The sequence below is a fragment of the Engraulis encrasicolus genome, chromosome 21 (assembly GCF_034702125.1).
Source record: "Engraulis encrasicolus isolate BLACKSEA-1 chromosome 21, IST_EnEncr_1.0, whole genome shotgun sequence".
NCBI lineage: Eukaryota > Metazoa > Chordata > Actinopteri > Clupeiformes > Engraulidae > Engraulis > Engraulis encrasicolus.
In genome coordinates, this window is record NC_085877.1 from 47,662,058 (window position 1) to 47,675,642 (window position 13,585).

At 45.1% G+C, this 13,585-nt stretch overlaps 1 protein-coding gene across 1 annotated transcript; it reads left to right on the forward strand.

Annotated features, from left to right (window-relative positions):
- The first annotated feature begins 491 nt into the window (after positions 1–491).
- On the forward strand, positions 492–5,808 carry LOC134437254 (DNA damage-inducible transcript 4-like protein). Its single transcript, XM_063186751.1, has 3 exons — positions 492–640; positions 1,067–1,186; positions 3,234–5,808. The coding sequence occupies exons 2-3, from the start codon at positions 1,093–1,095 to the stop codon at positions 3,848–3,850; spliced, it is 711 nt and encodes a 236-aa protein (XP_063042821.1). The 5' UTR covers positions 492–640; positions 1,067–1,092; the 3' UTR covers positions 3,851–5,808.
- Positions 5,809–13,585: the final 7,777 nt, after the last annotated feature.

Here is a 13,585-nt window from a genome sequence, read left to right on the forward strand (position 1 = left end):
TGTGCGTGTGCGTAGGCCTACACATAGCCTAATAAAATCGATAGAGACTGATATGAATTGAACTAACACATTTTCAATGTTGCCTAGCTGCCAAACAGTTTTTTTGGGTTTTATTTTGTGTATAGCCAAGGTTTGAATCAGTGTTTATCTCAAATAAACCCGTTAGTGGCGTGTCAAGGTGACCTGTTGCTACTATTAATATTATTTATTTCATAGGCCTACAGGTTAAGGAGAGCGGTATTCCTATAAACCTGTAAAAAAAGTGTTTTCAATAACTGCTGCTTGAGAGAGGCAAACAAGATGATGGTAACAACACATGTCTGGCTTTCCATTGGCTGGCGAAGTTTCGCCGACGACCAATCACAATCCTCGATTCAGTCACTCGCGGGTTGCTTGGCAAAAGAAGTACGTTCCAAAATGTAAACGGCTCTCTGATTGGCTGACCTTCTGCAGTCAGCTGTTCAGCACCAAGGCTATTTAGACGGGGCGGTGCAAGCCACGCTGTTTCAGTAGTGTGTGAGGATTTTGCTTGTGAGTGTGTCTGGGGAAACGTGTGTGAGTGAAGGCTACGATTGGGAACTTATTTATCTGAAATCATTCTAACATTAACTTATTTTGTACTCTAACGGAACTTATTAAGGTAAGGCCGCTTTCATTCATTCTGGCATGTTCTTGAATTAGAATCGTTCGCCAACGAAGCTAGCTCCATAGAGACTGCTTTGCTTCTTTCATTCAAACTACTTAGAGATAGCCAGCTAGATCTGGACTTTTGTTTTCGTGTTCAGTTTGTTTTTCCAGCGTTGATATCTGATTAACGGATGAGAACTTTTTCTCAGTTGTCCTGTTGACTTTGCTTCAGTTTGCTTTTGTCTTGTTTCAAATGTTTGGCAAACGTTCAAACCTCAGTCAGCAGTTAACCTAGTTCGTAGTTGCGGACTCCACACCACAGAAATCACATTTCACCAACGGCTTACTTACTTAGTGTGATCTTGTCCATTTGCAACAGTGTGATCTTGTCCATTTGCAACAGTCTAATAACTTATCTCTCAATTTGTTTTGTCTGCAGCACTTTATATTTAAAAACTAACGACCATGGTTGCAACAAGCACACTGAAAAACAAGACCTCGGAATGTACATCAGCGGAAAACTACGACCGTCGATACGACCACAACTACATCGAAGATGGTAAGTCAGTGACTTATTGTCATGTCATTGTGCTGTTTCTTGTTTTTGGCGTTTTTAATGTGCGGTTGACAATGACATCATTGCATGAATCGCGTTTGCAAATGACTCCTAGGCTCCTTTGTGGGCTTGCTAGCAACCATATTATTGTGCTGCTTCTTTCTCTCTTTTTATCGTTTTTTTAATGCGTGTTTGACAATGACAATATTGCATGAATCGCGGAGAGCGGTTTGCAAATGCCCCTTCTAGGTTCTTTTGTAGGCTGCTATGCAGTGAATGGGGCAGTGTGGATGTTGTTTACCAGAACGGTAGCCTTACCGCAGAGCCGCTTGACAAGGAGAGGAGAGGAGAAGGGAGGGGGGAGCAGGCGAGCAAAAAGATGAAGTCATCCTTATTCAGCTCCTCTCCTCTTCTCTTCTCCTCTCCTCTGCTGGTACACACCCCCTTTTTCTTTCTATGCGTCTCTGCAGCCTAGAAAAACAACATGATGAGGGCAGAACTGAATTGAGGGGGCAAATAAGCACTAAATAAGCAATAGAATGCAGTGACCCAGCATTTAGGTCACATCAGCATTTTCTGGCATTCATGAGGGTTCTCTGCAAAACATTTTTTTTTTTTTTAAACATGCAAACAGGACAAGGATGAAATGAGAGATCGGCTTATAGGTCACATTTTGCAGCGCTACTTCTAGCAATGTTTTGCATTATACATCAACATTTTATTGTGACAGAGAACTGTGAAAAGAAATTGATCCATATGCCGGACTGGTTAGACATTATAACATTTGCAGACTCTGAGCAATAATCTGCTTTAACAGAGAACTGCCTGATGGGCATTAACATTTGCAGACTCTGTAACAATAAGGTGAAACTCAACATTACGTCGCATCAGCATTTTGGGATCTCAGGAGGGTTACCTGCTAATTTTGTTGGACATATGCAAACATGACCAGTGTGAAATAAGCTATAGATCTCACATTGCATAGCAAAAATTAGGATCTATATTGCAAAGCACATTTTTGTAGGCCCCTGTTCTGTGCTCTGCCGTTTTTTTTGATAAATTGCCCATGACTGTATGCATGCAGTTTTTTTATTTATTTATTTAATTTTATGTATTTTTCTAGCCTGCATGTACAGCGCTCTCTCTCTCTCTGTGTGTGTGTGTGTGTGTGTGTGTGTGTGTGTGTGTGTGTGTGTGTGTTCAGGGTCACTCTTTCTAATCTACTGCACTCCTTTGTCTCTCTCTCTCTCTCTTCCCCTCCTCTCCTCTTCCCTCTGTTTCTTCTTTTCCCTTCATTTCTCTCTCTCCTCCATTCTGTCCCCCTCTGATTCTCTCACTCCTCCTTGCCTTTTCTTTGTTCGCCCTCTATGCGCATTTCTTCTCTTTCCTTCCTCCTCTTCCTCATCCCTCTCTACTTGTTTATCTCCTGCTCTTCTTCACCCCCCCTCCTCCTCTTTTCCTCCTCCTCATCCCTCTCTACTTTATCTCCATCTCCTTTTTCTCTCCTCCTCCTCATCCCGCTCTACTTGTTTATCTCATCTCCTCCGCTTTCTCTCCTCGTCTCATGGTCCCTTCATTTTTCACACCTTCTCTTGCCCTCTCCTCGCTCCTTTCTCTCTCTCTCTGTCTCTCTGTCTCTCTCTCTCTCTCTCTCTCTCTCTCTCTCTCTCTCTCTCTCTCTCTCTCTCTTCTCCTGCCACACCCCCTTTCTCTCCAACTCTTCTCCTCTGTATCGCCTTCTCCCTCCCTCTTGCTCATCTCTTGCTTCCTACTCTGCTTCTTTCTTTCTCACTCCTCCTCTAATTCCTCATTTCGTCTTCTCCTTCCTCCTCCTTCTCTCTCTATTCTTTCCTCTCCACCTCCTTTCACTCTCTCTCTCTCTCTCTCTCTCTCTGCGCCACACCTCTCTTCTCTCCACCTCCTCTCCTGCCCTCCTCTCCCCTCTCCTCTCCCCTCTCCTCTCTCCTGCCCTCCTCTCCTCTCCTCTCCTTCTCTCCTCTCCTCTCCTCTCTCCCCTCGTCCTCTCCTCTCCTTCTTCTCTCCTCTACAGAGCTGGATTTCTGGGAGCGTTGCCTGGCCGACCCCCCTGCGGGCACCTCCTCTCTCCTCACCTCCTCCTCCTCTTCCACCTCCTCGTCCTCCAGGCTGCACTCCCACTCCCAGCCAGAGGAGTCGCTAGAGAGCTCGGCGTGTAAGCAGCTGGCCCTCCTGCTGGAGCAGTGTCTGGCCCGCGCCAAGCGCTCCACTCTGCACTGCGCCGAGGTGCTCGTACCCGAGACCCTGACGAGACGCATGGCCCGCGACGCCCTCCGATTGGCCGCCTCCGAACCATGTGGCCTCAGGGGGTGTGTCCTGCACGTTCAACTCGAGTCGGCGGCTGGGAGCGCGGAGAAAAAGAACGGCATCGTCGGGGGTGGCGGAGGGGCGTGCAAGCGGTTAGAGCGCATCGTGTGCGACGCGAGCGTGACCCCGACCTTTGAACTCACGCTGGTGTTTAAGCAAGATGGCGGCGGGTGGCCAAGCCTGAGGGACGTGCTCCTGATCGGCGCCGCATGTTTCGCTCCCGGGTTCTACAGACACGCCCTCAAGCTCTCGCCAGGGTTCCGCCTCATCAAGAGGAAGCTGTACTCCTCGTCGCCCGCGGGAACCATCGTGGAAGAGTACTGAGGAACTCCGGAACCGGAACTAGAACTGGACTGATGCTTGCTTTGGGGTTCTGAACGGTTGGGGTTCTGATGGGTTGGGTTGGGCTGGGGTGGCCTACTGACACTGAGCCAAGACTGGACATTTTCCACAGAAACTGGACTGGGGTGGGGTCAAAGGTGAACTGAATTGGGTCAAAACTGGACTGGGTCATACTGGACTGGACTGTACAGACACTTTGAGGGTTCTGATAAGAGATGGATCGGGGGGTGGGGGGGGTGAGACTGGACAGGGGTGAGACTGGACTCCACGCTTTGAAATCTACGCTACTGTTTTTATTTTTTTTGCTGGGTGGGAGATGAGGGGGAACTGCAGTAGAAGGTTTCAGTTACTTTTTTTATTATTATTTTTATACGGAAGGTGTAACGGTGGAGGGTGGAGGGTTGTAGGGAGATAAAATGTGAAACGCTGGACGGGCTTAGAAATAAAGTTGGTCTTTTTTTTCATATTCATTTGTAAGGGATTAAAAGTGAAATTGGAAGCGGTTAAGAGGACTTTTTAAAAAATATATTTTTTATTATTATTTTGATGTTGAGGGTTCAGAGGACTATTTTTTTGGTTTGTTTTATTTTATTACTGATTCTGATTGATGGTAGTTAGTAGATGGGTTGGACGGTACCACGCACTTGCACACTAAAGTACCTGAATGTAATCCAGCCACTCCTAACCGAGTGGCCTATTGTGAAACACGTCACTCCTAACAGAGTGGCAGTCTAGTGTCTTTTCTAGCCTTTTTATATTTCTATACAGCTCCTACCAATATCTATACAGTGTTTGTCGGTGATTATTATCCATGTTGACGACGCGCATCTGGGTATGTCGAGTGATGGATGAGTGGATGTTGGGCGTGTGTGTGTGTCTGTGTGTGTGTGTGTGTGTGTGGGATGCTCGCCCTTAAAGTACATTCACAGAGCATCAGGTGTGTGTGTGTGTGTGAGTGTGTGTAAAGTTGAATTTAAAGTTTAGAGATTTGTGGAGAAGATGGAGTTAAAGTGACGGCGGTCATTTTGTATGAAAAAAAGGAAAACGTATCTCCGAGCCACAACCCGCCCCCGGGGGCTTCAAACGTTGTTTTAAACCTTTTGACACAAAATATCCTTTGGCTAATTGCAACAATTTGATGAGAAATTACACAATTTTATTTCCTACATGATGATACATTTTAAAACATTTGTATACAACTGAATTGGCAATAAAGTTACGAGTTTAGTATGTTTTTACTGGCTACTAAGCACCTTGGTGCACAACAAAAAAGCTGGTTTTTAACGCAACTCTTTGCCACTTTAAATACAGTATATTCGTTTGTGAATCTGCAAACAAAGGATGAAAATAAACTCCTTTTTCTTTTGAATGTTAACGCGGGACAAGGATATGATTGAGATTAACGGGGTCCATTTGTAGCCATGTCGGTTTGAATGTACAACTTTTTAGTCAATCGCCATCAAACTGCTTGTCGATCCTTGTCCAGTCGGATTGGCCGTAATGCCCCCATTCCACTACCCTGGACTGGGTTTTGATTGGCCAAGGGGCTCTGTTCCACTGGGCGGAGCTTTGTTCTGATTGGACGCTGCACTGTGTGAGGTCAACATGCTGCGTCATGGCAGAGATTAGAATGCTCCGTGTCCAAGGGCACCTTGTTTTTTTGTTTAGTTTATTTTTTGTTTATTTGTTTTTTTATGGCATATATTCCACATCAATGGGACATGGCCAAACTGTTCAATGTAGAGTTATCTAATGTTTTTTTTTTTCTCCAAACACCTTTTGTTGCCTTTAAATGAACCTTTATTGGTTACAGTGCCGTTGCAGTAAATTTTTATTTTATATTTTTATTTTTTTTCATGATTTTTAAAAAAAAATGCAATTCCTGTTAAAGGAAGTCAATCCTTGTCTTTTTGACAATAAAAATGTATTTTCACCCGTGACTTCTGTCTCAGTCTGTTATTTCTGTTTTCCTCTCAATGGGGCACCTAAGTCACGCCCTCTACTTCCTGGTTCATGGGGCAGAGGGAGTCAAAAAATGATTACTGGGCTTGAAAATGAGTGATTTTTGGATTTGTGGTGCATAGGTGGAGGTCCAAGGTTTGGATTGGTGCCAAAAAAACACTAATTTTCAAGCCCAGTAATTATTTTTAGACTCCCCCTGCCCCATGAACCAGGAAGTAGAGGGCGTGACTTAGGTGCCCCATACTACAGAAGATGAAGGGGCCAAGAACCAGGCCCAGTAGTACACCAGGTTAAAGCTGCAGTGTGTAATATTTTTTCAAGTTTATTTTCAGAAATCATGCAGCCCCTTCACAAATGTTACCTTTCACAAATGAATGTTAAATCATCAGAGTCAAGGAGGGTTCCGAGGTTACACTGCTATTGATTTTTTATTTTTACCACACGTACCGATGCATTTTGACTTTGAAGATTCTGATGCCCCTTTTCCCTTGAAGAGCACCTGCACAACACTTGATTGAGACCCAAGGCAGCGCCAAAGAGGTTGGATATATAATAAGAGGAATCGAAACACGCCCAATCAATGCAAAAGCGTGTGCTCAAAATTCGGTCTCCTAAGGGGGCGTTGTCCCCCCTCCTTGTATTCTCAACCTCAAGATTCCGAAGGTCTCCTAATCGAAGGTCTCCTAAAGGGGCGTTCACCCGACGTAAAGTGGATACCGGAAAATAACTTGCCTGCTTTATCTCCCTCTTATATACGATTCTCTGGCAGCGCTCTCTCATCTCTCTCCTTTTAAAAATGGTAAATCATATCAAAGAAGGATTCCAGGTTCAGATTTTAATAGTATCTCCAACTCTTTTAACTAGAATCCAGATCCGGCTTTAGTAGTATTCTGCAACACTATTTTCCAAATTCCAGATCCAGGTCTTAAGCTTGGTTCACACACATCGCTGCTAGTTACTCGCTCAGCGAATGAAGTCAATAGAATGTCAATGTGTTCCAGCGAGACGAGTAGGCGAGTACTGTACAAGCGCTGCGATGTGGGCGGATCCCGAGTTGGAAATATTTTAATTTTGAGCGAGCCAAGTAACCAATTGGAATGCAGAGTTTGGTACTTCAAGCCTGCACATTGGCAGTTTAAGCCGCGGGAACTTTCAGTAAACGTTCCATTAGAGAGTGGCGAGTAGGCGAGCAAGCCAAAAGCTAGTGCAGCGATGTATGTGTGTGTACATAGCTTAAGCTGTATCTGCAACTCTGTTGTATATGTTCCAGATCCGAGTTTGAACATCAGGCTATCTGCAAACTCAACATGAGATGATTAACCCATTGACGCCTAATGCAACTTCAAAAAAGGGTGCTGAATGCCTGAACCCTTTTTGAGAAAAGCTGCCCTCAGCCTATAAAAACCTAAATATCTCAGCTTCCGAAGCACATACAAATATGCACTAACTTGCAATTAAGCGCTAAGACCTTCATCTTTCATTAGAATGTGTTTATTCATCTCAAACAAACAGAGATTTTTAATAAAGTTGTCTCAAATCTCATGAGCCTGAATGTTGCGTGATGCAGCTCCAGGCGCCAGGGCCAATGTTGCACAACGCAACATCAGGCATTAATGGGTTAAAAGCACACTTGTGATTAAAAGCCACACTTGGGCCAATGTACTGTATGTCTATGTATTAATGTATTTATTTATTTGTTTATCTATCTAGGCAAGGCAAGTTTATTTATACAGCGCATTTCATACACAGGTGCAACTTAATGTGCTTCACAAAGTTAACAAATGTAACAGGGAAGAAAGAAGGAAATAAATTAGAGTCAAAAAACATTTAAAACATTAAGATAATACATAAGGTAAAAATAATAATAAAATAAAAAATAAAATAAACATAAAAATCTATCCTCTATCTATCTATCTGCAAATGAATAGTCTGTAGGCACTGTTTCCCACTGCCCAGTCATAGCTGTATGTGGGCTGGTTGCAGTGAGAAAGCTGGGCAGCATTGCCATCTCCAACACACCCACAACTTGGCCTATTTATTTATGTATTTATTTCTTTGTAAATGGACAGCCTGTGAACATAATTTCACACATGAAGAAGCATATTTGACTCATAAATAAATGTTAAGCAATATTCGTGTTGTTTTTCCATTGTAAGCCTATTATATTAACGTGGTTCATATTAATTCAGTAGAATGTACCGTTTACTTGAATGGGGCTCCACAATGTTTGCACGTCTGATACTTGAATAACAGATACCCTGAATAACAGACTTATGAATTCAACTTCAGACTGCTTGACAACCTCACACACAACGGCCCCTGAACTGGAGCGGAGGGCTGTTGATCTCTCTGAGGGGAGGGGCCGCTTACACGACAAAGGGGAGTAGAGTTGCCCCAATGAGACTCAAATTCCAGCCTTCTGGGGTAGTAAACTGGGGCTCTGACCGCTACACTAAAGAGTGTACTACCCCACAGGGCTTGACATTAACTTTTTCGCTTGCTGGCCATTGTGGCTAGTGGTTTTCCCCGAGTCACTAGCCATTCCACTAGCCACAAATTTGATATTGTTTCTTTTTTTTATTCATTCTTTTTTTATTGATCATCTTTCTAACTTCAGAAGATGAGTTGCTAAAGCAAGAAGATGAGTGCACAGCTTTCTACATGGAAATAAATCATACAAATAGAAACTGAGTAACTAAGCTTTTTCTCAAACTTTTTACAAACAATTGATACACAATTGATATACAGGGGGCAAAGTACAGAGTATGCGTTATTCTGATATGTCATACCATATAATAAACTACCTGCCAAATTGGCTAGTGACACTGAAATTGTTACTAGCCACAGCCAAGTTTTACCAGCATTTGGCCGGTTGGCAGGTGCCAGTGCCAAGCCCTGCTACCCCAGAAGGTCCGGGTTCGAGTCCCAACTGGGCAACTCTGCTCCCCTTTGTAACACCGCTGTCGTGGAAGAGGCCCCTCCCCTCAGAGAGATCGAGAGCCCTCCGCTGCAGGGGTCCGTTTCTCGATTCTTGCCGTTGCTAATCGTCTTAAAACCGTCTTAAGACCGTCTTACCGTTCACTTGGATTTAGTGGTGAGTGTCGCTGTTGAGAGAGAGTTGAGTCGCTCTTACGAAGGACTTTGCTAACGACGATAGCAAAGACGCTTTCGAGAAACGGACCCCAGTTCAGGGTCCGTTGTGTGTGAGGTTGTCATTATTCCGGGTTCTATTCCCGACCAGAAGTCATTTGCCAATCCTCCCCTGTCTCCATCTCCCACTCATTTATTGTCCATAGGGCAGTCATGGGTGAGTGGTTAGGGCGTCAGACTTGCATCCCAGAGGTTGCCGGTTCGACTCCCGACCCGCCAGGTTGGTGGGGGGAGTAATCAACCAGTGCTCTCCCCCATCCTCCTCCATGACTGAGGTACCCTGAGCATGGTACCGTCCCACCGCACTGCTCCCCATGGGGCGCCACTGAGGGCTGCCCCCTTGCACGGGTGAGGCATACATGCAATTTCGTTGTGTGCAGTGTTCACTTGTGTGCTGTGGAGTGCTGTGTCACAATGACAATGGGAGTTGGAGTTTCCCAATGGGCTTTCACTTTCTTTCACTTTCACTTTCCAGATGCGAGTTTTAACAGACGGCTATCTGCAAACTCAACATGAGATGATAAAAAGCACACTTGTGATTAAAAGCCACACTTGGGCCAATGTACTGTATGTCTATGTATTAATGTATTTATTTATTTGTTTATCTATCTAGGCAAGGCAAGTTTATTTATATAGCGCATTTCATACACAGGTGCACTGTCATGTCCAAATAAAGTTGACCCCAAATAAGGAGAAGACAGCATGGCTAAGTCATTTCTTCAGCATGCTTCACTGTTAAATATTTAGATTGAGAGGATGCTCGTCCAAATGCTCAACTGATTTTTTAAGACAGATACCACAATTTGCACATACTGTTTTTTCTATTGCACAAACGTGTTTCACACGCAAAAACATGTTTTTAAAAAAAAAAAAAAAAAAGATTAACCTATTGGGTTTTTAGATGCCCAAACGTGTTTGTGCAATAAAAATAAAAAAAACCTCACTCACTCAACATTGAAGCCTATCTTCACCTGCGGCTTCAGAGGCATGTATGCACCTGGTTAACCCTCTCTCTCTCTCTCTCTCTCTCTTTCTCTCTTTCTCTGTACGTGTGGGTACGTGCATGTGTGTGTGTGTGTGTGCATGTGCGCCTGTATGTGTGTGTGTGTGAGGTTGATGATGAAGCACATTCGACAAGCTAATAAAGAAGACATTGGCATTAGCATCCAGAGCATGGCTTTAGCCTTTAGCCTTTAGCCTTTAGCATTGCCTGTTTCTCTATAGGCATGTGCCTGAGTGCTCTCACTGTCCCCACTACCCCTTGCACGGGTGAGCATGTGCATAAATGCAATTTCGTTGTGTGCAGTGTTCACTTGTGTGCTGTGGAGTGCTGTGTCACAATGACGATGTGAGTTTCCCAGTTGTGCTTTCACTTCCCTCCAAAAGCTAGGCCGTGAAGGTGCACTGTGTAATATTTTTAGCAGTACATTCCAACGCCCCCTTGACCTCATCATAAGCCTTCCAACGCCCCCCTTAGTATTAATAAATAAAATAGACTAAAGCACCATTGCCAACTAACCACTACGCATAACATAATGGCAATTGAATATTTCAGCAAATGCCATAATCGATGCAGCATATTTTTTAAAGTTCCAATTACTTCAGTGGGCATTTCCTGAGCGAATGAACTGTAGATTAAATGAAAGCACTTCAAAGCATTGAAAACTGCAGGACTGATACACACAACAACCATTAAATTGAATTGCTTGTATTGCCTCAAGAGTGATTTTTTTTCATGTCTGAATTTACCTTGCTTTCAGTAGAAATGTGTAGAAATGTAAAATCGAATCATTGCCTGTCGAATCGTAATGGACTCGAATCATAAGGGCAGTGCCAATGCACACCAGCTTTAAAACAGACCCCACCTTCTCTAGGTCCCCTGAATATAACTTCATTCTATTGCAAATGTCATTTCTAAGATTCCTTTACACAATATGTCATATTTCATGTGAAGCTGCATAACATTAAAACTATATTGGGGGGGGCTGGAAAAATGGCCTCAAGGGCTGCAAACGGCCCTGCAGATATAGGTTCCCCACCCCTGGCCCTCGAGACATAGGTTCCCCACCCCTGGCCCTCGAGACATAGGTTCCCCACCCCTGGCCCTCGAGACATAGGTTCCCCACCCCTGGCCCTCGAGACATAGGTTCCCCACCCCTGGCCCTCGAGACATACAGTAGGTTCCCCACCCCTGGCCCTCGAGACATAGGTTCCCCACCCCTGGCCCTCGAGACATAGGTTCCCTGCCCCTGGTATAGACGTGCTATTGGCATGTATACAGTACTTGATTGCCTTTTTTGAACAATCATCACAAGCCTTCCAACGCCCCTTTGACCTCATCGTAAGTCTGACAACGCCCCCCTTAATATTACAAAATTAAATGGACTAATCCCCCCCAATGGCAACTAATCACCGCCCCTTTCATCAGAATCCTTCTCACCGCCCCCCCTAGAGCTCCCAAACGCCCCCTGGGGGGCTGTACCACCCCCGTTGAGAAACACACCCAGGCCCCACTTTGAAAACCACTAATCTAGGCCAACTCTACCTTCAAACTACAATGTCACCTTTGACAAGTAAAGAAGCAAAGACAGCATTGCAGGGGGGGGTGCAAAGACAGCATTGCAGGGGCATTGAAGAGGCTTTGACTGTGTCTCCCTATAGGCATGTATGTGCCTGACTCCCCACACACACACGACACTTACGCGCACGCGCACGCGCACACACACACACACACACACACACACACACACACACACACACACACACACTCACACAACCCGCTCTCCTCTAAGGTTTCTTTAAGTTATCTAGGCCAAGCAGTTGGGGTAATCAAGGGGGGGAGGGGTGTGTGTGTGCGCTGGCATTTCCATGTTGGAGACATTGTGTGTGTGTGTGTGTGTGAGTGTGTGGGTGTGCGTGTGCGTGCGTGAGTGTGTGTGTAGGAGGCGAGGCTTGGTGTGTGTGTGTGGGAAGAGGGAGAGGTCGTTGGCATTTCCATGTCAGAGGTGCTGTTTTGGCCTATGTAGGAGGTGTGTGTGTGTGTGTGTGTGTGTGTGTGTGTGTGTGTGTGTGTGTGTGTGTGTGTGTGTGTGTGTGTGCGTGTGTGTGTAGGCGAGCTGCCTGGCTTTCCTCTGTGCCTTTTCGGGGTGTGATTCCCAGCAAAGAGGGGCCCAGGAGAGTGTGTGTGTGTGTGAGAGAGAGAGTGTATGTGTGTGTGTGTGTGTGTTTGGGGTGTCATTGCCAGGAAACGGGTCCCCCCACACACACCTCACATGACAAGACTGGTGACCTAGTAGCAGAGAGAGGGGGAGAGGGAGGGGGGGGGATGTATGGATCTGCGTATCTGTGAGTGTGTGTGTGTGTGACTGCCTGCAGGTGCTCCCAGGTGTGTGTGTGTGTGTATCATTCCTCTTCCGCCGGCCTAAGAGGGGTCAGGACACAGAAAGCCCTATTGCTTGGCCTGTTGGGCTGAGGTGTGTGCGTGCGTGTCTGTGTCGTGTGTGTGTGTGTGTGTGTGTGTGTGTGTGTGACCTAAGAGGGGTTAGGCCACTGTGTGTGTGTGTGTGTGTGTGTGTGTGTGTGTGTGTGTGTGTGTGTGTGTGTGTGTGTGTGTGTGTGTGTGTGTGTGCAGGGCCGGTTTTTAGCATAGGCCGGCTAGGCGGTCGCCTAGAGCGCCATGTGAAGAAGGAGCGCCGAAATGGCGCTCTCCTATGCGTAATTTTGCGATATGAAGTTTTTTTTATGAAGTCGCAATCAACAAAGAGTGGCGAAAGCGCTCCTCACGGCAAAGCGCCCCTCAGCCAATAGTAATATCGCTTCCAACTGTCTCTGGGAAGTCTGTGAACCAATAAACAGACAGTTCTGAGAAAGTGGGCGGGACGAGTGACAGCGTGCGACCTATTTTGAATTTGGAGACTCACTCGAGAGACAGAGAGGCAAGCGCAAACAGTAGTGCTGCTCTGCTGGATGGAGATTATTATGTTCTCATTAAACCACTCATTGCATGATGCAGGAGTTTCAGAGGGTGTTTTGGAACTATGTGATTTAATCAGCAACCGTTTGTGATTATGGAAAGCCTAATAGTTATGAGGTTACTATTTGGATTTAGAGAGAAAAAGAGCTTTGTTTTTGATCAGAGAAATCGCTAGTTAGCATGCTAACATTAGCCAAGTATGCCAAGCAATGAAATCCAGTGAAGTAGCTGTTAGTAGCCTACTCACTACTCACTAACACCCACCTGATATCATAATACTTGCTTAGGTTGACAAGCAATGTAAAGTAAGACCGGTGCAATGTTTAAAACTATTTTAGCTGCCATATCTCCTTCCATCCACATGAATTACCTGCTTGTTGTAAGCTTAAAAAACATTAATTTCCAGACCAGAATGACATAGCCTACATTAATCATGTAACAGAACCATGCACAGCAGATAAGTGAGGCTATTTACTATATTTTTTATATTATGAAATTCAATAGCGTGACAGCTCTTCTCCCTTTCTCTCACCCTGTCCCTCCAGTTCAAACACATAGATAGCCCCCTTCTCATTCTCCTACTCACAAATGCACCACTATTTCCAGTCCAGAAATGAAATTGGTTTGGAATC

What these genes read in the sequence shown, in the direction of transcription:
- LOC134437254 (XM_063186751.1), top strand. Translation starts at nt 1,093, where the DNA reads ATGGTTGCAACAAGCACACTGAAAAACAAGACCTCGGAATGTACATCA. An exon ending in CCACAACTACATCGAAGATG is followed by an intron (nt 1,187 to 3,233) that starts GTAAGTCAGTGA and finishes TCTCCTCTACAG; the next exon opens with AGCTGGATTTCTGGGAGCGT.